This window comes from Odontesthes bonariensis, chromosome 4, assembly GCF_027942865.1.
Source record: "Odontesthes bonariensis isolate fOdoBon6 chromosome 4, fOdoBon6.hap1, whole genome shotgun sequence".
In the NCBI taxonomy this organism is placed as follows: Eukaryota; Metazoa; Chordata; class Actinopteri; order Atheriniformes; family Atherinopsidae; genus Odontesthes; species Odontesthes bonariensis.
In genome coordinates this window covers 24,091,951-24,111,630 of record NC_134509.1, presented here as the reverse complement: position 1 = coordinate 24,111,630, position 19,680 = coordinate 24,091,951, and the positions used below count along the sequence as shown (strand labels likewise).

Here is a 19,680-nt window from a genome sequence, read left to right as displayed (position 1 = left end):
TTTTGTCCACAAAGACAAAAGCGTAGACCTTTCTAGGTATATAGTATAGATATATCTATGATGGCTCTGTAACTGAATATCAAAAATGAATTGTGATTTTCTGTGAAGTTGTGCTTGAAAAGGGCCCCAGAATGGAAACAGGACATTACTGAGTCCATTTTTAATCCAAACAACGTTCATTCTATGAAAACTGTAAATACCCTACAGCAATAAATCAGTCCTAGTTATTTTAACTAAAGAACTCTAAAAGAACAGTGTATTTTCAAAGAATAGCTGAGTCATTAGTTCAAAATGCATGGTGTTAAGCAGACTTAAAAGCCAAGCAAAACCATGGACAATATCTGTGTTGTGTTGACTTTTTGAGCCAATTTACATCATACATAAATTTGAAAAAATAACCAAATCCTTCACTGTATGTGGGCGTATTTTAAAAGTAACCCCCTGGCATTAAATACAACATTAGCTTGTAGGTGCGTGGGCTGTTGGATGCTCTAGATAGAACTTGGGACTGCAACTGTCTGCCGGAAGCCAGACAAGTTGGTGGATTTATCAAAGTCAGTTTTTGAGGTTGAGGCCCAAGTGAAAACTGCCAGTAGCTGTACTACTGTGCAGCTAGTACTAGAGGTGTATCTTTTAAATATGGAACCATAAAGAGGTTGAGTCTACACTGGCTGTCAGAGGCTGTGAGAGGATTCTGACTTGCAATAGTAACGGGTGTCAACTGAATTTGCAAAGCGCACATGAAGGTGTCAGAGGTGAGTGGCTGACTGTTTGACTTTGTTTGAGACTAAAAATCATGGCTGAGGCTGAGACAGGAAGAAAACAGATAAAAGGTTAAAGTGTGCTTTTAATAAACTAGCTTGAAGGAGGTGTTGCCTCACCACCACATAAAGAACAGACTGTATTTGGACATTGCTAGTGTCATTTTCTAAATTCACTACTTAGGAATAAGCGGTCATTTTGAAAATTAATTCCATAACTGAATAAAAGGTCTCACAGATGTGTATTTTTTCAGTCAAATTAGGTGTCATTCTTCAGCACTAATCCTCTTTTTCAAATATGGTCACTTTACATCCAAAAAGGATTAGAGTTGATGAAAGCTTAAGGCCAAATTTGATAACTCAAAATGACAGTTCATAAACCTATCTTTAGCATCACAGTGGCCAAGTTAACTGCTCACTTTCATAAATTCAGTAATGAATCTGCAATATGGCTTTTTCAAATGAGTCATGAAATGTTCACTTAACAAACAAATATACGTGTGTAATGCCAGAACTTCTAAACAACTCAAGTACATATATATATTTATATACTGTATATACTTGAGTTGTTTTTTACTCAAAAAACACCTTTTTAAAATTGCTTTTAATGTTTAACCTCAGTCTAATGTGTTTTTAGTGTACTATTTTATATTGTTTTGCTGATTTTATGTTGTTTTTATGTAAAGTGTCTTAGAAAAGCGCTTTTAAATAAAATGTGTGTGTGTGTATATATATATATATATATATATATATATATATATATATATATATATACACATTTTTAGGAGTTTTTTTTTTTAAAACGGACGCAGTCTGTTGCTAAATAAAAATTAAATTAAACGAACAGTGGAAAAAATGGCATTACAAATATAAGCTGTTTCCACGGACGCCCGTCTCGTCGCTAACAGGAAGAGGGGAAAATAACTTCCGGGTCAGGAGCGTAAACTCCTATCCCACGTGAATTATCAAAGTCTGCAAAGTAAGTAAATCGCCCTTAAGTTAGTAGTTGGTAGCACGATATGCATTTATGCTTATAGCTCGACTTCCAGACTAACTGGCTTATTTATGTCTTAATAGTTTACGGGTTTTAGGTGCTGTTGGCTAGCTAGCATAGCTCGTTCGTTAGAGCTATCTCATGAATGACCTGGTCAGTTTATTCTGTATTTAAGGTACTATTGTTCATTTATCTCTGTATTTTCTCTTACATGTTATCCTGTCATTTAATCTTGGTGTCTCGACCTAACACCTGGGGTTAAAGAAAGTTTGTAACTCTGTTTTCAAACGACTATAACGTTAAGAAGTATGAACGTGCTGGACTGAAAACATGCCCATTTGTTTAATGTGTTTCAGACGGATTCCGATGAGGACGTAATTTTTGTTTCTGAGAAGTCCGTAACCAAGTCGATTGAGATTAAAATTGACCAGGTGATGTATCATTCTACCAGATACTCATTCATGATAATTTTATCTTGCTTAGTGAAAACAATAAGGGAATTATTCCCTTATTGATTATTATATTCCCTGGGAATATAATAATCCAGGATTGATGTTGCATAGGTTGAATGCCACAAGCCAGATAATTGCTATAAAACAAGTCTGACTGAATTTTTCATAGCTAAATTTAGTGCATTTGAGTATTGTGGTGGAAGAATACCTGGCAAAGTCTCATTTTAGCAGAGAATGTTTACATGGAGTGTGCAGAGACGCAAGAAAACATTTGGGAACTCTTAAACAAAGCCTTGACAGTCTCGGTCATACTAAACCAGTAACCCACAAAGCACACAGTGGTCACTGGAAGTGCAGGTTTAAAAAATCCTCTCCAAAGCTTTGGCTCATGTCCCGTTCCTCTAATATGGCCAACTCTGCATTCGTTGGCCCCTCAGTGATTGCAAAGCGTCCATGCACTGAAGTGGCAAAGCAACCCCAAAGCATGTTGCTCCCACCACCATGTTCTTATACATCACCATTGATATATGTGCGCATCTTTTTCACTTTTTTTCCCAGGAGAGGCTGTTGTCATGATGTGATATTTGCAGGATGCCCCTACCAGAGAGAGCAGAAAGAGTCCTAAATGTTCATCATTAGTAGATATTCTTGTAGATTGATGAGCTGTCGTGTGTGTGTGTGTGTGTGTGTATGTATGTATGTATATATATATATATATATATATATATATATATATATATATATGCGCTTGTAACATTTTCTCTGTCTCCTCTAACATACTGTAGAAGTTTTTTTTTAATATCAATTCATGGTTCATACCGATCAGTGAGCATGTTAACGTAAACTGCAATGAAATTGAATGAAACCATTTATCATATGTTACATGAATGCATTGCATGTAATTATTCCAGTGTTTTCATAATAAAATAATTGGCTCAATTTTGCTTGGTTTGCTGCAGGTGAAGCGATTGGCCCTGCAAAGACAAATAGATCAGGAATCCCAGCCGCTACCAGACAAAGCTTTGGTTAGTGTGTGTTACTGTTAGTTCACCGGCACGTTTACACATAAAAAAAATATATATTTTTACACTTTAATGTTGTTGTTTTTGTCTAAAATTATAACTATCATTTTTTTTTTTTTTTTTTTCCAAGATAACCCAGAAATCTGTGGCTGTAGAGAGGCCAGTGAAAACAAAGATGGAGGAGGAAAAAGGTGAGGACAAGCTTGTAAAGAAGGAGCGGAAGCCCAAGAAAGGAAAAGTGTCTCTACCTGAAAATACAAACTATACCGGGGAAGATGGGAGCCAAACGTATGTGAAAAAGGAGAAGAAAGGTAAACAGATTGACAATGAAGCTGTAAAAGAGGAGTGTTTGGATGGAAGTGGTGAGAAGGATGGGAAAAAGAAGAAGAAAAAGAAGAGGAAAATTGACAGTAACTCCTTGACTGAGACCAATGGTCATGTTGTGGATGAAGAAGACAAAAGAGTGATTAAAAAGAAGAAGAAGCAGCTGGATGACAGTGAAAATCAAGCAGAGATGGTGCAGACGTCAGTGGAAAAGAAACAGAAAGAGAAGAAAACAAAGAATAAGTCGGTTCAGAGCAAACCTGAAAATATAAAGAAAGAAGAGGAGGAACAGCAAATAGCAAAGAAAGTCAAAGTAAAAAAGAGTATTTCAGTTGTAAGCCTGGAGCAGACTGAGCATGTTAAAGAAAAGAAAAAGAAAAAAAAGGAAAGCCCTCCTACAGATGAAGAATCAGAAAAGAAAACTAACGTAGCAGAAAATGGATTAAAGTTAGAAATATCAGAGACTAAAACTGAGAAAGTAAAACTGAAAAAGAAGACAAAGAAAGAAGCCAAATCCGAAGAATGTGAGAATGGGCTTGAGGTAACTGAGATAAAGGGCAAGAAGAAGAGAGAGGTGCAAGGCGACAAAATTCTCAACGTTAAAAAAGATAAATTCACAAAGAGTGAGACTGTCACAGACGAAGGAAAGGCAGAGGAGAGGAAAAAAAGGATAAACAAAAAGGAAGGTAGAAAAGCCTCTGTGGAGGAAGTTCACATTGAAGAGACTGAGCCAAAGAAGAAGAAGAAGAAGAAGCAGCAAAAAGAGGGGGGGGAGGAAGAGGTGTTTGTAAGCTGTGAGGAGGTTGAGGTGCAAAGCAAGAAAAAAAGACAGAAAAAGAGCTCTTTAAAGGTAAAGCAGACGCTCGACGCTGATGCAAAGAAGAAGAAAAAAATCAAAGTCGAGCCGGAGGACCAACAGGTGAGTGACGTCACATGTTTATAATTTAATTTCGTAGCATGGTTGGTGAACTTGGTTTGTGTTGTAGGAGTTTCCCCAAGTGGATGTAGTTTTCCTGTCGGAGAAGAGTGGAAACACCAATGAGATCACCATAAACCAGGTAAACCGACCCCTCTCCACCTTTGAAATGTGTTTTTGTTTGTTTGTTTTTAGCATAAATTCAACTCATCGGGAAATAAACACATTGATACCACTTGTGTTTTTGTTTGGCGCTGACCACATGTGGCTGTGACTTCCTGTAGTTGGACTGAACGTTGAAACCAGACCATCCTTCAGTTCCATCCTAACAAAAAGTTGTGTTTTCACTGGCTCAAGATTTGATTGTGTGGTCCAAAATATGTCGCAGAAGAGGTTTCATGTATGAAGTTTTTGTCTGGATCAAGCTGAAAACTTAGTCTGAACCAAATGAGTTGGATGTGAAAGGATGCCTCGGTTCACTGTCTTTTGTGTTCTGTAGTAACTAATGAGTTAAAGGAGTCAATCAAGCTGAGATCTATACTCTCAGAGAACATGTTAAATTATTGAATAGATTTGTAAGAAATGGTAAATAAAATTGAGTTGATATTAACACGTTAAAGGCCAGTAGTTTAGTTTAAGTTTTTTTTTTTTTTTAATCAGCTAAAGGGTTTGTGTCTAATATGTTATGAAAAGACACAAAAGTGGCATCACTTAAGTTTCCCTAACAGAAGAATTTAAAACACACGCACGATTTCTCATGAATTGGTCTGTGTGTTTGTCATAGGAAAGAAGACAGGCTTTACAGATGGAGGTCGACGAGGCTTCTCAACCTGAGAAAACAGCCAAACCTACGGTCTGTATTGGTGCCTTTTTTGGTTTAAATATGTCAAATACTTTAACACCAAAATGGATAATCATTTGGCCAAGTTATTAGTCATTATAAAAGTAATTGTGCAGAGCTTGACTGGCACAACACACCTCATCGTTTGCCATGAAAATAAAGCATTTTATTTGAATTTTTTTACGTGAACGTCTATTCTTTGCACATCCATAGAGCATCTTTAACAACTCCAACCGGAATCCAGGAAGCACTCCAACCCAAACGACATTTTTAATTTGAATGAACATTTTAGACTTTTTACACTGTTGCCTTCTAAATGTTCACATCAGATTTGCGTAGCTAGACATCACTGCGTAGGTGTCGGTAACACTCGTGATGCTCTTTTCCAGTGGTCAGTTTAAACAATATTTCATGTAGGTTGCTGCTTGTGTGATATTTTGTAACACAGGCCAAAGGAAGTTTACATCATATACAGAATTTTGAACTGTGCCTAATTTTGAGTATTTCTCCCCCATTTTTGTGTGACAGGGTTTGGGCCAGTGGAGTACTGCTCAATTTGACAACTCCGAACAGCAGAAAAAGTTCCTACGGTTGATGGGCGGCTTCAAAAAGGGTTTTCAACCAGCTGATGCAAGCACCGGAGGAGGCAATATGGCAATGGGGAAGAATGCACAGCAGCAGCTGAAGCAAGGTCTTCTGGGAGAGTTTGAGCGAGCACACTCGCGCAGAATGGACTTCAGTAACAGAGGGGCGGGACTTGGGTTTGCAGCACCATCCAATAAGAAGTTCTCTATCGATGCCAGTGTGTGTCGATCAGTCCGCTTTGATGATTGATTTTTGGGATACGTGAAATGTTTGTAGAAACGTTTTGCCTATTTTTGTACCTTGTTTTAACTTTAATTTTCCCCTGTAAAAAGAAAAAAAAACCTCCATTTGTATATAATTTACTTTAAACTGTCTACGGCTGGAGAAGCTTGACAAAGATATTCTGGTCCCGTGTTTTTTATTCACAAAAAGAAACTTTAGTTTTCCTTCCTACAAAAAAAAAAAATAATAATTACAAATAAGAGGGAAAAATCTTTGGAATATGAAATGAGCCTGAAAACTCCCTCCACACAATGTAAACTGCAACTTACCCATAGTCGAGGTAACCAGTGGAGAAGCGGTAATTAGTTATTCAAACAAAGAGGAAACTTTAATGTGTTGATAGTCATTTAATTTCATTCTTGCACATTTCCATTAAAGAGAGGAGTAAGAAAAGTAAACATTCACTTTACCAAAGACATGCAATGTAACTTACCAGCTATTGGCTCATAAACACTTTGTTCTGATAATGTGCTGGAAAGTAAGTATTTGACTATCATATGTTGTACTTCAATATTCCGTGCACAGTAGCTGCGATGAAATCTGATTCAGTACTGGGCTCTAATACTGCTCTCCTATGAGCCGTAGGAGATTGAAAAATGTCTTTCATGTGAATCACTTTTAAATGGGCTTCAAGCAGAAGGCCCAACAAAACAGATCAGCTGCACACATGACTTTATGAAGAAAAACACAGTGTTCCATCTGCTGCATTTCTGGTCAAATCAGTCATTGACCCTGTGCAGTTTTCTCCAAATACAAAATACTTAATGTTCATTTTTGGATTTGAGATCCTGAGCCATTACTTTAAACATCCGCACCAACTGCTTCAAGGCTAAATGCACCTACATTTTTTTTTCTATCTTGCTAATTTTGCTTTCTAATGGAGGAAACCTTAAATAATTAATAAAGGTCTGTGGTTCAGTTTGTCTTTCAGCACAATTCATCAAAAACCTACGGACAGATTTGCATGGATATTTGACCTGAGGAGCAGCAGTGCCCCACGAAGAAGCAATAACCTCAGGTGTTGATCTGGATTTGGGGAGATTTTTTTTTCTAACTCAGCCTGGGCAAACGTGTAGGTAGAGACTACCATTTTTTTAAAGAAAGTTACAGCCACACTGACAGGCAGATCTGTCTCCATGAGCTGAAAGACAGGTGCACAGAAACTAAATCTGAGCCTCTTTGTGTAAAAGTGGCTGCAACTTGATATTTGGCTTAAATGTTTTGTTTCTCTCCACCAAACCAATTCAACTTCCAACAGGAAGAAAAATAACTCACAAAAACATCTGAGTTGGGAGCCCTGGATGAGCTGAACGTCCCTTCATCATTCAAGCAACCTGATGTTCTGCCGTATTCCTCGATGCCACAAGAACTAAAAAAAACACTGAATCCTGGCTCTGTGAAAGAACTCTTTCTTCCCTACGTGGACATTTTGAATATTTCTGATATTTTGGCATCTGCAAGACAACTGACTCGGTTATGATCAAGAGTTCTAAAGGCAACCTTTAACACCGATGTTGCTGGTCTGTGGAATTTTGTTTTAGAAAATGCTGCAACATAATGAAATATATAGCCTAAAAATGTTTGCAGTTTGGTCTCTTTGTTTTCAACCAGCACAACGAAAGCTGAGGAATTGTGCAGAGGGAAACTTAGAAGACATGACGACAGAAGTAGCCGGTGAATCATGTCACCCAGAAAACATCTGAAAAAGCTGGGAGGCTACTTGATGGGGATGGGAGAAGTTCCAAGGCTCTCATGCTTCTAGATACTCTGGCTGCACTCGCGCCACTTTGCGGAACTCTTTGGCGTGAGTCCGTGGGCACTGCATTTCACACCAGCTGATGGGAACCATCTGGGCATCTGGTTCACAAAAAAATATGAGTTATTTGTTAAGATGTGATCTTTATTGAAACTATTTTACCAACAATACAATGGAAAATTAAAAAAAAAAAAAAGACCTGTTTAGCAGCCCTGTTAGCAGTTCGGTAGGTACAACAGGATTTTCAGATAAATGCTAAAATTGGCAGGCGCATATTGATGATGACATCATGTTTACCACTACAGTTCAGCATGGTTCAGTGTGAAAGTAGATCCTCTTCCAACTCAAGGTTTTAAAGGGATATGCCACCCCCAGGCCAAATTAAGTGTATCCCCGCATTCCCGAGACATAAATAAGTGTGTGGGAGCGTTTTCCTGGCGACCCAGGCATAGTCCGAATCTCACAGCACTGACCACTGCTTGGTTGCGCGTAATACATACATGCTAGCGTCGCCAATCGAAATATTTCGCCCAACGTGAATTAATTTACTTGATTTACCTTCTAATTACTCTTGGTTCTGTCATCCACTCCCATAACTTTTCCTACCACTGCTATGCAGATGACACCCAGCTGATTCTGTCTTTTCCCCCTTTTGACACCCAAATGGAGGCACGCATTGCTGCCAGGCACGCATTGCTGTCTGAGGAGGATGTCTGCCAGGCACACATTGCTGCGTGCCTGGCAGACATCTCGGGGTGGATGTCGATGCACCACCTTAAGCTCAACCTGGACAAGACTGAGCTGGTGTTTCTCCCAGGGAAGGGCTGCCCGTTCCGAGATCTGGCCATCACCATGGATGACTCCGTGGTGACGTTAACTCGGACCGCGAGTTCTCCCACACGATTCCCCTTCTCTGCTCTCTACACTGGCTCCCTGTAGCTGCTTGCATCCAGTTTAAGACTCTGGTGCTGGCCTACAGGGCAGTGGAAGGAACAGCTCCTTTATACCTCCAGGCTATGGTCAAGCCCTACACCCCCGTCCGACCACTTCGCTCTGCGGCCTCCAGGCGCCTGGCTGCCCCCTCACTCAGGGGTCCCTGCGCACGTTCGACATGGTCACGGCTTTTCTCTGTTCTGGCACCCCGATGGTGGAACGATCTCCCGACTGATATCAGGACAGCTGAGTCGCTGCCCATCTTTCGCCGCAGGCTGAAAACCCATCTCTTCAGGAAACACTACCCTGATCCGCCCTCTTAGGACATCGCCTGTTTTGTCCTAGCTCCTTACGCAGTTATTTGTTTTCTAAATTGTCTTCCCATTTGTCTAGGTACCTAACTTACCACACTTACCCTAGCACTAGTTTTGCTCTTTGCGGTTTGGTTTTGGAAGGAAATGCACTTGTGATTTCTTGTGACCTGAAGTTCTTTTGCCTACCGATGTGGAACACACTTATTGTAAGTCGCTTTGGATAAAAGCGTCTGAAAAATGACCATAATGTAATGTAATGTAATGTATTATACAGAAGCTGTTGTACCATGTCAGTATTTATTCAACAAAAGCCAAGAAAGGTTGCAGAAACGGAGTGTGAGAAGCTAAGTTCACCCTGTATGCCTCCACCTGATCAAAGAGGATAAGCAGCTGCCACGTGTCGTGTATTTATTAAATGATCATCATCCAGTGTTATCACAGCTATAAAAGCAGAGGTTTTGTCAGTTTGCTGCTCTGCCGCATTCAGCCCTTAGGTTGTATTTACCTCAATTTAAAACCAAGTGAGGACATGGTGACTTTTTTTTTTATGTCATGACACTTAGAACCTAAAAACTGAATGAGGGTCTTCTTTCTTTTTTTCATATGACTATTTGCTGATGAGCACAAGGATAAAATTCAAAGTAGAGCTGATGGTCAACTTTGGAGGATATGATCAGAAATCAAAGGCTTGAACAAACTGATATTTATGACAGATTATGGTATTAGAAGAATAATTAGTGAGACTTACTATGCCAATGATTTGTGATCAAGTGTCAACAAACTTAAAAAAAAAATCCTATGGATAAATTCTCCACCCTTTTGCACCACCTTGTGTTCATTCAGGATACTATCAACCTGTGCAGCCTTACAGAAAAACATCTGGAAGTGCGACTTACCTGCTTCACTGTGTGCCACCACCACTCCCAGTTCATTCTCTGCCGTTGTCAAAAGGTAGTTAGACTGAACATCCCCGAGAGAAATCTGACACCACAGGTCAAGGTTCTGATAAACTAATTCTGTGTAAATATAATCAAAACAGATCTTAAAAAATATCTATTTTTCAGATAGATTAGACCAGGAAAGAGCACACACGACTAATTTAGTGGAAACGGTGCCAAACGTGCTGATTGTCACACCTGTAATCTGCACATCCTTTCAAAAAAACCCCCAAAAAAACCACTTGTTGTGAATGCTTCCCACGTGTCTGACTCAAAGTCAGGTGAAGGATACAACTTTTGCCAAGACAATGTCACCAGGTCTGAAGCTTTTGTACGTCTCCACCTGCAAAGATTAGAAAAACTGTTCATATTTGGGTGTCTTCTTGATTCCGTGAGTGAACAGGATGTGTAGAGAAAACCACTGAATGATCCGAGTGGACACATCAATTCTAACCCACCTTGTCTTTCTCTGTTGCGCGTACGTCTTCTTTTCTGCCAAAACAGAGAAAGTGAGCTCACGTTTAGGAAACAGAGTAAAATAACCTGCTTCACACTGTGGAGGCAGATTCTGGGGTTACCTTATAGTCCCTCTGAAGCGGTCCTTCAGCGGCGTGGAGCCGACATAAAGGATGTGGACTTTGGCAAACCTGGGGTTGATGCTGGTCACCTGTCAAATTAAAAAAAGAAAAAAAAAGACAAACCCACTTTAGATCCGAATGTAAACAGTGTACAATCAGTTCATTAAAACCTCTCGTTACAGAAGAAGTTACATACCTTACAGGTGACTATTGCTCCGACATCAGGTAGTAACTGCGCTTCTGTTTCACGCACCACTGAGATCACAGGTAACTACAAAAGAAATAAAAATAAATGCACAAATGTGCAGACAGGTCACCAAACAAAATGTTCTGTTATATCAGAAAGAAAGTCAGTAATGCGCACATTTGAATAAAAGCACCGAACAAACCATCAAAGGTGAGAGCCACCCTGTGCAATATCACTTAAAGGTCAAATTATTCAAAGTTGTACCTCATCTCAGAATTGCATAATTTCTAAGTTTTCTCGTACGTGTACTTTACAAAGACTAGTGAAAATACAACTAAAGTAGAAAGTCAGTGCAACAAAAAAAAGAAAACAAATGTGATCACTGACATAAGTTATTGGTATAACTGATCAGTGGACATCAGAACTTCAGTAGTTTGGGGAAGATGGGCTGTGTCCATCTCCATGTTCGTCATAGCAACACAATAAAATTAACTGAGAAGAAAAAAATCTGATAATGAAACTTGAACAATTAAAAGATATCAGTTTATGTCACATTATCACCAAACATACCAAGTAGCTTCGCTCTGCTGTGAAAAAAATAAAAATAAAAAATGCTGATCAGGGCCAATTTGAAAAAATAAATAAATGAGTGGATCAGATAGGATCCGCCATGTTTGGCATTAGCATGCATTGGATCACCAGAGTCCCAACAGTGGAGCACAGAGGCGGGAGCGTCATGATTAGTTGCTGCATGAAATAAAATGGTGCTGGGGAGATTAAATGTATATAAGCCAGCAAAATTGGCTGAGAATATGACTATTAGTCTTCAAAGGTTTGGCAGCTAAGTATGTCACCGAACCTGAATGCAACAGAACACCTTTGAGGAATATAAAAAAAAAAAAAGAAAGGTGGAGCACCTTGGAACCCCTCCAGCTGAGAGAAGCCTCAAAATTCACATTTAAAGAAAAGATTAAAGAAAAACAAAACAAAACGTGTACCGACTTTTCTTGCATATAGTCCCAAATGTGGGGGAGGTGTTTTTCATAAACTACATTTATACAGTAAATACCTCATTGTTTAAGTTAAAAACAATGCAATCACTGTAAAGCAATAATGCACAGAGGTGCAATCACTTTTGTTGCTTTGACTCAGTCACCCTCACAAACATTGTGCAACACCCCGCCACTCCTACAAGCAGCTTCAGAGGCGTTCTCCACCTCTATCCTCCCTGCAACCACCACGCCCCTCACCTCCTCTCCCTCGTTTTTCTTGAGCACGTAGCCTGCAAGTGAAGAGTATATGTAGCCGTGTCGGAGATACACTCCTGTGCCCGGAATACAGTCTTCTACACTGCATAGTTTGTCACCTGAGTACAAACAGGAGGAGACATGGGTCAGAAAAGGAAGCACCAAACATGCATTAACGTTCAGGATGGGAAAGCAGACCACCTCATGTCTACACCAGAGTATTTTTGATGGCGGAACACATACAACATTAAAACAGGCACATATAATTAACCTCTAATAACACTTTTGTTCAAAACTACTCTTTGCTTGATTACAAGTTCTTGAGATTTACTTATTTTTTTTGCACTTTGAGCCATTTCACGTGACAAAATACCGACCCTTCATGATCTTTCAAAAGACTGTTGGATATGTTTCCAAGTAACTTAAACACTGGATTGACCTTTTCTGCTACTGGTACACGCAATATAAAGCTGCGGATTCGCAGTGGGTGGGACAAAACTCAAGTTCACTTCACAAGAATGTACTACCCTGCTCGAGGCGATGGGCAGGGCAGTTTCGGAGCCCTGCAGAGCAAAACAACGGCGCAAATGCGATAAAACTATGCAATAAGATACACTTTAAGGCCAATTTTCTGTTTGATACAGAGCTAAAGCAAGTAGCCACTGATTTAAACTAGACTGAATTATATAGTGCACTGGAAATAAAAGCCCAGTCCACGCGTGTCAGTGACAGCGTTTTTAAGAGTCAACGCTGCGTTTTAACCACACGGTTTAACGACACGGTGACGACCACACGCAACAAAATGAGCAGAATACCTACAGCACGGCTTTAATCTGCTGTGATACATCCCAGAGACTGTAAATTTAAGGAACTCACCTGGAACACACAACTTCATGGGCGACATGTTTTCCAGAAGAGAAGTTAGCCAGCCCATTGGCTGTGATGAACGACTAGAATCGATTCTGATTGGCTTGTCTGAGGAGACCGGAAGAAAAAGAGGGATGGGTCCTTCCGCCATTATTGTTGAAGCACGTGAAGTTTACACGATATTTAAAAGTATATAGTGTGTGCTACAACTGCAAGTTACCCCCCCCTCCCCTCCTATTAATGAGATAGATAGATAGATAGATAGATAGATAGATAGATAGATAGATAGATAGATAGATAGATAGAGTGCTGCACAAAAATCATTGATTCAAAAAATGCAGATTTATTGAATATTGATATGTGAAAATATAGACATAAAACAGTATGTATGGCAAAAAACAGAGTTTGAATGATACGTTCAAGCTTGAAAGTGAGTATTAGGTTTGAGCACCTTTGTTCTTCAAAACAGCCTGAACCCTCTTAGACAAGCTTTCTGTCATTTCTCTAAGGAGTCTTCAGGAATAGCTCTCCAGGCTTCTTGAAGGACACCCCAAAGCTTTGGATGTTGGCTGCCTTTCTCTTCTCTGTCTCTGTCAAGATGATCCCACACTGCTTCAATAATGTTGAGGTCCGGGCTCTGGGGAGGATTCATCCCTCCATAAGACCTGTTGCCACAGATTTTCAGTCCACTTCTTGTGTCATTTGGCATAGCAGAACCTTTTCTCTTTGTTTCCCTTCCTTAAGAATGGCTTCTTGACAGTTTTTTTTAATTTTTTTATTAAATGAGAGGTTTGGACTGCAGGCAGGTCAGTTTAGCACCCATTCTTTGAAAAGACACGGCCCCTGCATCATGAGTGTGCTTTGGTATCATCTTGCAAGGCCTCTTATGGAAAAATGTCTACATGTCAACATATTTCTCTCCAACACCTGCCAACTTCAGCCACTCATGGTGTTTTCACAGGATGCAGCAACAAACTGTGTTCACTGACACTGGTTTTCTGAAGTGGTACTAGGATCATTTAGTGTCCTTAAAAAGGTAGCCTTTCTGTATTGGTTTTCAGACTTTAGTGGCAGCTGGATTCTAAAGAATTTCACAAGATAATAGTGACTATGAGAGAATTCACTGGACAGGCTTCAAATGAGATTTTTGAGGCTAAAGCAGAATGATTTGAGCTGGTCAGTAAACTGGCAGCTTCATGTGATGAACAGAAGCGGCTTCCAAAGATATTTGCATACATACTGCTATAGCATCACTTACATTAGCAGTGAAGAGCATTTTGTTAGCATTTCTTAGTGGAAAAGAGGTTTTCCCTCTTTCCCCAGTTGACTTTGGGAAAGGTTTTGATTTAGCCGAGTCTACTTTGTGACTGTTCTTTTCAAATACTTTCCACTGGTCTCATCCCAGACGGTTCTGTGAGGCAAGCATTACACTAACTTTCCAGGCTTTTGTTGACCATGTTCTGACTTTAAGTGTGTTGTTGGTATCAGATTGAAGAGTATATCTAAAATCTTTAAGTTTTGACATTTGACAAGTTGTCTTTGTACTATTGTCAGTTCAAAACAAATTTGAAATAATTTGCAAATAATTCTGTTTTTATTAATTATACGTGACCAAGTTATTTTGAAAATGGGTTAAATTCCCACTCCTTTTTAAATGAATATGCTCTGTATTTGCGATTGACTTTGTTTTAATCGTTATTCTACATTTTTACTTGTATCGCTTATTCTTCGTGAGACAGAAAGGACAACTGTGCTGAGAGAAGAACAAAGAGCTTTCATCAAATAATGTCACACAACATTTATTTATTTTCTCACAATGCCACAGCAAACAAAATTCAGCAGTGCAGGACATATCAACCTGCCTTTTAACAGCAGCCAGTGTTACTTTGTACTAATACTGTTCCCACTGAGCTTCACATACAGGGATTGTAAATGAGAAGGAATTCTTAGGACAGCTCTGCATCGGTAGCCTACGTTTGCTTCTGTTCTCTGGTCCCTAATTTTCATTTTGGTCAGTGTTTAAACAGTACTCCATAGTCTAATAATGAAATGCCTGTTTCAGTGTATCACAGAGGAGAGATCAATCAAATCAAACTTCAGATTGCATGTTTGTGTAAAAGCTGGGTACTACTCATAAAGTGCACATTGTGTGTCTGTGTGTGCAAGTCTGTGATGACACATCCATTAAATAACCTTTTTTTTTTTTTTTTTTTTTTTTTAAACTTGATGAAAGAACCGCACATGATTGATCTGTACTCTAGCCTCCGGGCAAAGGACAAGTCTATTTCTTGGCTTTGCCCTGAGCAGCCACAGCTTCCATGGCCTTCTTGACAGTCTCCTCATCTCCCAGGAACTGCATGGGTCCTAAAGGCTTCAGGTTCTTGTCCAGCTCGTACACAATGGGGATGCCGGTGGGCAGGTTCAGCTCCATGATGGCTTCCTCTGACATACCTTGGAAACAGAAACAGACGTAAAGAGCTTGTAATCAATTTATCTTATATATATATATATATATATATATAAAAAACAGGAAATTAATGATTGAAAATGTAATAATTTGAGTGTTATGCCGTCACTGAAAGTCTCTGATTGCTGGTTATCATACATGTTGGGTTGAGTGTAAAGCATTTATTTATTTATATATATATATTTTTAAATCGGCCATTGCTCGAGCAAATTGTAACATCATAGCGCCATAAAGTGCCCTTTAAACTGATGCTTTAAGCATGCTGGATGCCCTGCAGCCTTTATAGTAAGCAGTAGGCGTTGTTCCTAAGATTATTACATAATTGCACAGCAGGAGTCATACTGTCAGGGTGGGGTGGAGAGGTAGGACACGGATGCGGACTTTCAAAAGAAAACTGGGTTTATTTCACAAAACAAAACGAAGACGCAGATATTTTCCTGCGGTTTGGCCTCTCATTTACACCAAAACCCCGTTTTTAATCACAGAAAACGATTATTTCTAAAACCTCCGGCCAAAGTGGAGATTTCTGATAACGCCGGTTATGTGTTGCCGTGTCAACTGGGAGAAACTGCGTTTTAGGTTCTTAAACGTCACATTATGCGCCAGAAAATGCTTAACGTCATGCGAGCGCCTTATGTTTACAGTTTGTTTGGCTACTGATCAGGATTATCATGGATGATGTTAAAGTTCTACTAATTTGGCTTTATTCCTTTCCCTACACTGCCGCCAATAGGTTTGGCATAGTTATTATGGCGCTTGACGGCGTATTTATGCGGGTTGATGTAAATGACAAGTTTTTTGAAAACGATGTTGTGTGCACGATGTTATTATTGAAAACGGAGGGGGGGGGGGGGGGGGGGGGGGGTATTAGTTTCTCTAAATACCCGGCTATGTGTAAATGTGCCCTAAATAGAGTGCTGGGAGTGATTGGAGACAGGGTGCAGCTGGTGACAATAACTAACAGGTGCAGTGAATGAACTAATGATGTGAATGAACTAATGACCAGAGTGAGGGGAAAAACAATGACAGGACTCAAACTCAAAACCAAGACATGAACTGAAAACCAAAACGTAACCTAAAACATAAAACATTGGCAGAGTCCTGTGGGCGTGACACATACTGGTAGCACAATATGCATTCTTGTTTTGCCCCAGACGCGCCTCTCATGCAGCGAGTGACACGTTAAAAAAAAAATAGGGAGGTCCATCACAGACTGAAACGACACCAAAGCGTCTGGCACGAGAGGTGCTGTGACATCAATTTTGGCACGTGCCACCGTTCGCATTGGTTGAGAAAATTCATTATACAGGAAGCAGAACTCTTTGGTGCAGACAAGAAGCTATGTTAAAACACCACAGTAAAAGAAATTAGAGCTGAGTTTTATCAGGACAATGACAATTCAAGTTTTCCAGATTTAAACAAAGGACATAGATTTTTCACCACTTGGTTAGATTTAAATAAGTGCATTTTTTCTTACCTTCAAGATGCTTCACAATGCCCCGCAGGCTGTTGCCATGGGCAGCAATCAGAACCCGCTTTCCATCTTTGATCTGCGGAACAATCTCTTCGTTCCAGAAGGGAAGTGCCCTGGCAATGGTGTCCTTGAGACTTTCACAGCTGGGAAGCTGGTCCTCTGTCAGGTCAGCGTAACGCCGATCCTACCAAAAAAAAGAAAGATCATTGACGTCAGCTGCATCTCAGTCATGTAGACCAACTCTGATGTAACAGAGATGCTGGCACTTGTTGGAGAAAAAGACTCAATGTGTCAGAGTTTTGCTGAGCTGTCACCTTGCTTATGTTCTCGTAGAAGTCATGCCCTTCATCCATGGATGGGGGAGGAATATCAAAGGAACGCCTCCAGATCTTGACCTGTGCCTCGCCGTGCTTGGCAGCGGTCTCAGCCTTGTTCAGTCCAGTCAGGCCACCGTAGTGACGCTCATTGAGTCGCCAGGTTCGGTGGACGGGCAGCCACATCTGGTCAATGCTGTCCAGGACATACCACAGGGTACGGATGGCCCTCTTTAGGACAGAGGTGTAGCAAATATCAAACTCATAGCCAGCATCTGAGGTAAATCAGAGAGATGACAAAGAAAAAAAAAAAAAAAAATTTCATCAAATTGTAATGTCATTAATATATAAATGCACAGAAGGTGACATATTGAATTAGTTTTGTGATATAGGAAGCATAATTACCCTTGTTGTACGCTTCACATAACAAAATAGTTATCTGCAGGATATATTTCACCCCTACTAACATTTACTTCTGTTTAGTCATCAGCCACATAGCACTAGCTGACTATGAGCTCTGCAGGATGTAGGACCAGTGGGGGATTTCTGGGTCACAGAAAACCAAGAGGAGTGTGTGCACGTGTGCCCAAATACAATGCTAGAAAATTCAGCATGAGGCATCAGAAGACTTCACTTGTAAATCCCAGTAAACTGAGTTTTTTTTGTGCTTGACAGTCTGCCTTCTCCCTTGAAGCTGAGTTATTAGGTGCTAAATTAAAAACACAACCAGACAGGCTTTATTTAGAGGATTACAATTTTTGAGACAGCTTTACGTGTTCATGTGTGCATCTCAGAATTTCCTCTTAAAATCTTAATGGAAATCAGAGGCAGAAGGAACAAACTTCATCCACTGGTGTCACAAATGGAGGTGTAAAGCTATTCATTTGGAAAACACAAATATGTACTGATCTACTTAGGCTATTGGGAAATGATAGAGGGAAGTGGAACATCTATAAATAAGGACTTTATCTGGGCTGGATTAGCTAAACATTTCATACTATTTGCAACATCTCTTACGGTCCCTATATAGTTTTATTTGAAACAGCAACCGATTGGCCAGACGGTTATACTATCATACAGACACTTCCGTGCGTCTCGTGCTACTGAGCCTTTTCGTGCCTCAGAGGGCTATGGGCTACTTGTTTCCCCACCCGTCAGAGTTGCATAAGCACTGTCTTTCAGCGGCTTAAAACAACACCCGAGAAAGAAAGCCCGATTAGGCCCGGTGACATTGTCTGCCGGCGTACCTTTCAGGGCCTGTCCTCCCCGCTTTGCCTCGTGCTCCCCGGTCTCACTCAGGTCCGCGTCGAACCAGCCGCAGAAGCGGTTCTCCTGGTTCCAGCAGCTCTCTCCATGGCGGATCAGCACCAGTTTATATGCAGCCATCCTCACACTAATGCCCTCTGCGCTGTATTTCCGGTAACTTTGAGCTGAGGGATTCTTCCAGGAAGGCGGCAGCGACGCTTTCTGATTAGACCTGACTGCGCCGAAACCGCACAGACGGCTATAAAGAAATGGGCGCGGTATTTTTGATATTCTGTAGTGATGGGGAGTCTGTTGCGGGAGAGGATTGAAGAGTTGGTTACTCTGGTCGTGTTTTTGACAGGTCTAGGAGCGAGTTTCCTTCCTCTCTTTCTGCTGGTTTCCACCAATCAGAGGAAGAGCTGCACGCGCCGGAGGAGGAGGGAGGCAGGAGGATGCGCACAGCGGCACGTCCACACACCCCGCAGCTGTGCGTCCTGCGGGCTGGCCTTGGTGCTTCACATGGAGAGACCGGTCAAAATGCCTAAAAATATCATAGATAATCACCACAGGCATTTAAGCATGGCGGTACACGTACTGTATACTGAAATATCAGTCACAGGGTCTGAATGAAAGTAAATGTACTCGATAACTTTTCTACTTTTACCCCATCCTATCCTACTGTTTTTTTGTTTGATGTTATCAGTCTGTCACATCGTGCTGAAGGAATCTTGGCCGTTTAGGCTCTTGCTTTCCCATTTTATGTTCATTTCAATTATCTGAATATCATAATTGCTTTGTTTTTTGTTCTATGCTGTGCTTTAGTTATTCTTAGTGGCTTCATTTAGTCTGTTCCATATTTTGGTTCAGATCCTGTTTAAGTTTTGGTATTTTGTTCGAGCTTTATTCTTTGTGTTCCTGTTTTAGTCTTTTTTTTGCCAGAAGAGTTTGTATTCTGTTTGTGTTCTGTTTAGTTTCTGGTTACTTTCGATGTTTGGTTTAGTGTAGTTTTCCCTCTATTTCTGTCATTATCTCTGGAGGTCCTCAGTTGGGTTGGCCTTGTTCCCAGGTCTCCATGCACACTTGTTTCCCATTAATAACTCTACTCATCAACCGTCCGAATATAAATAACTCTCTGATTATCTCAATGTTTGCCAGCATTCTGTTGTTTCAGCCTCATGGGTTT

General features: G+C 40.3%; 3 protein-coding genes across 3 annotated transcripts; 1 reads left to right on the top strand and 2 right to left on the bottom strand.

Moving 5' to 3' along the window:
• The first annotated feature begins 1,650 nt into the window (after window positions 1–1,650).
• knop1 (lysine-rich nucleolar protein 1) lies at window positions 1,651–6,294 on the top strand. Its single transcript, XM_075463572.1, has 7 exons — window positions 1,651–1,740; window positions 2,112–2,186; window positions 3,167–3,232; window positions 3,360–4,472; window positions 4,540–4,611; window positions 5,254–5,322; window positions 5,839–6,294. Exons 4-7 carry the CDS (start codon window positions 3,405–3,407, stop codon window positions 6,142–6,144), a joined length of 1,515 nt encoding a protein of 504 aa, XP_075319687.1. The 5' UTR covers window positions 1,651–1,740; window positions 2,112–2,186; window positions 3,167–3,232; window positions 3,360–3,404; the 3' UTR covers window positions 6,145–6,294.
• A 211-nt stretch (window positions 6,295–6,505) lies between these two features.
• exosc1 (exosome component 1) lies at window positions 6,506–13,066 on the bottom strand. The gene is made up of 8 exons (XM_075463582.1): window positions 13,007–13,066; window positions 12,134–12,249; window positions 10,893–10,967; window positions 10,697–10,785; window positions 10,577–10,610; window positions 10,411–10,461; window positions 10,077–10,161; window positions 6,506–8,034 (listed from the first exon to the last, which is right to left on the bottom strand). Exons 1-8 carry the CDS (start codon window positions 13,062–13,064, stop codon window positions 7,928–7,930), a joined length of 615 nt encoding a protein of 204 aa, XP_075319697.1. The 5' UTR covers window positions 13,065–13,066; the 3' UTR covers window positions 6,506–7,927.
• Window positions 13,067–14,780: 1,714 nt separating this feature from the next.
• pgam1b (phosphoglycerate mutase 1b) lies at window positions 14,781–18,906 on the bottom strand. Its single transcript, XM_075463556.1, has 4 exons — window positions 18,500–18,906; window positions 17,253–17,527; window positions 16,942–17,122; window positions 14,781–15,448 (listed from the first exon to the last, which is right to left on the bottom strand). Exons 1-4 carry the CDS (start codon window positions 18,636–18,638, stop codon window positions 15,279–15,281), a joined length of 765 nt encoding a protein of 254 aa, XP_075319671.1. The 5' UTR covers window positions 18,639–18,906; the 3' UTR covers window positions 14,781–15,278.
• Between the last annotated feature and the right edge of the window lie 774 nt (window positions 18,907–19,680).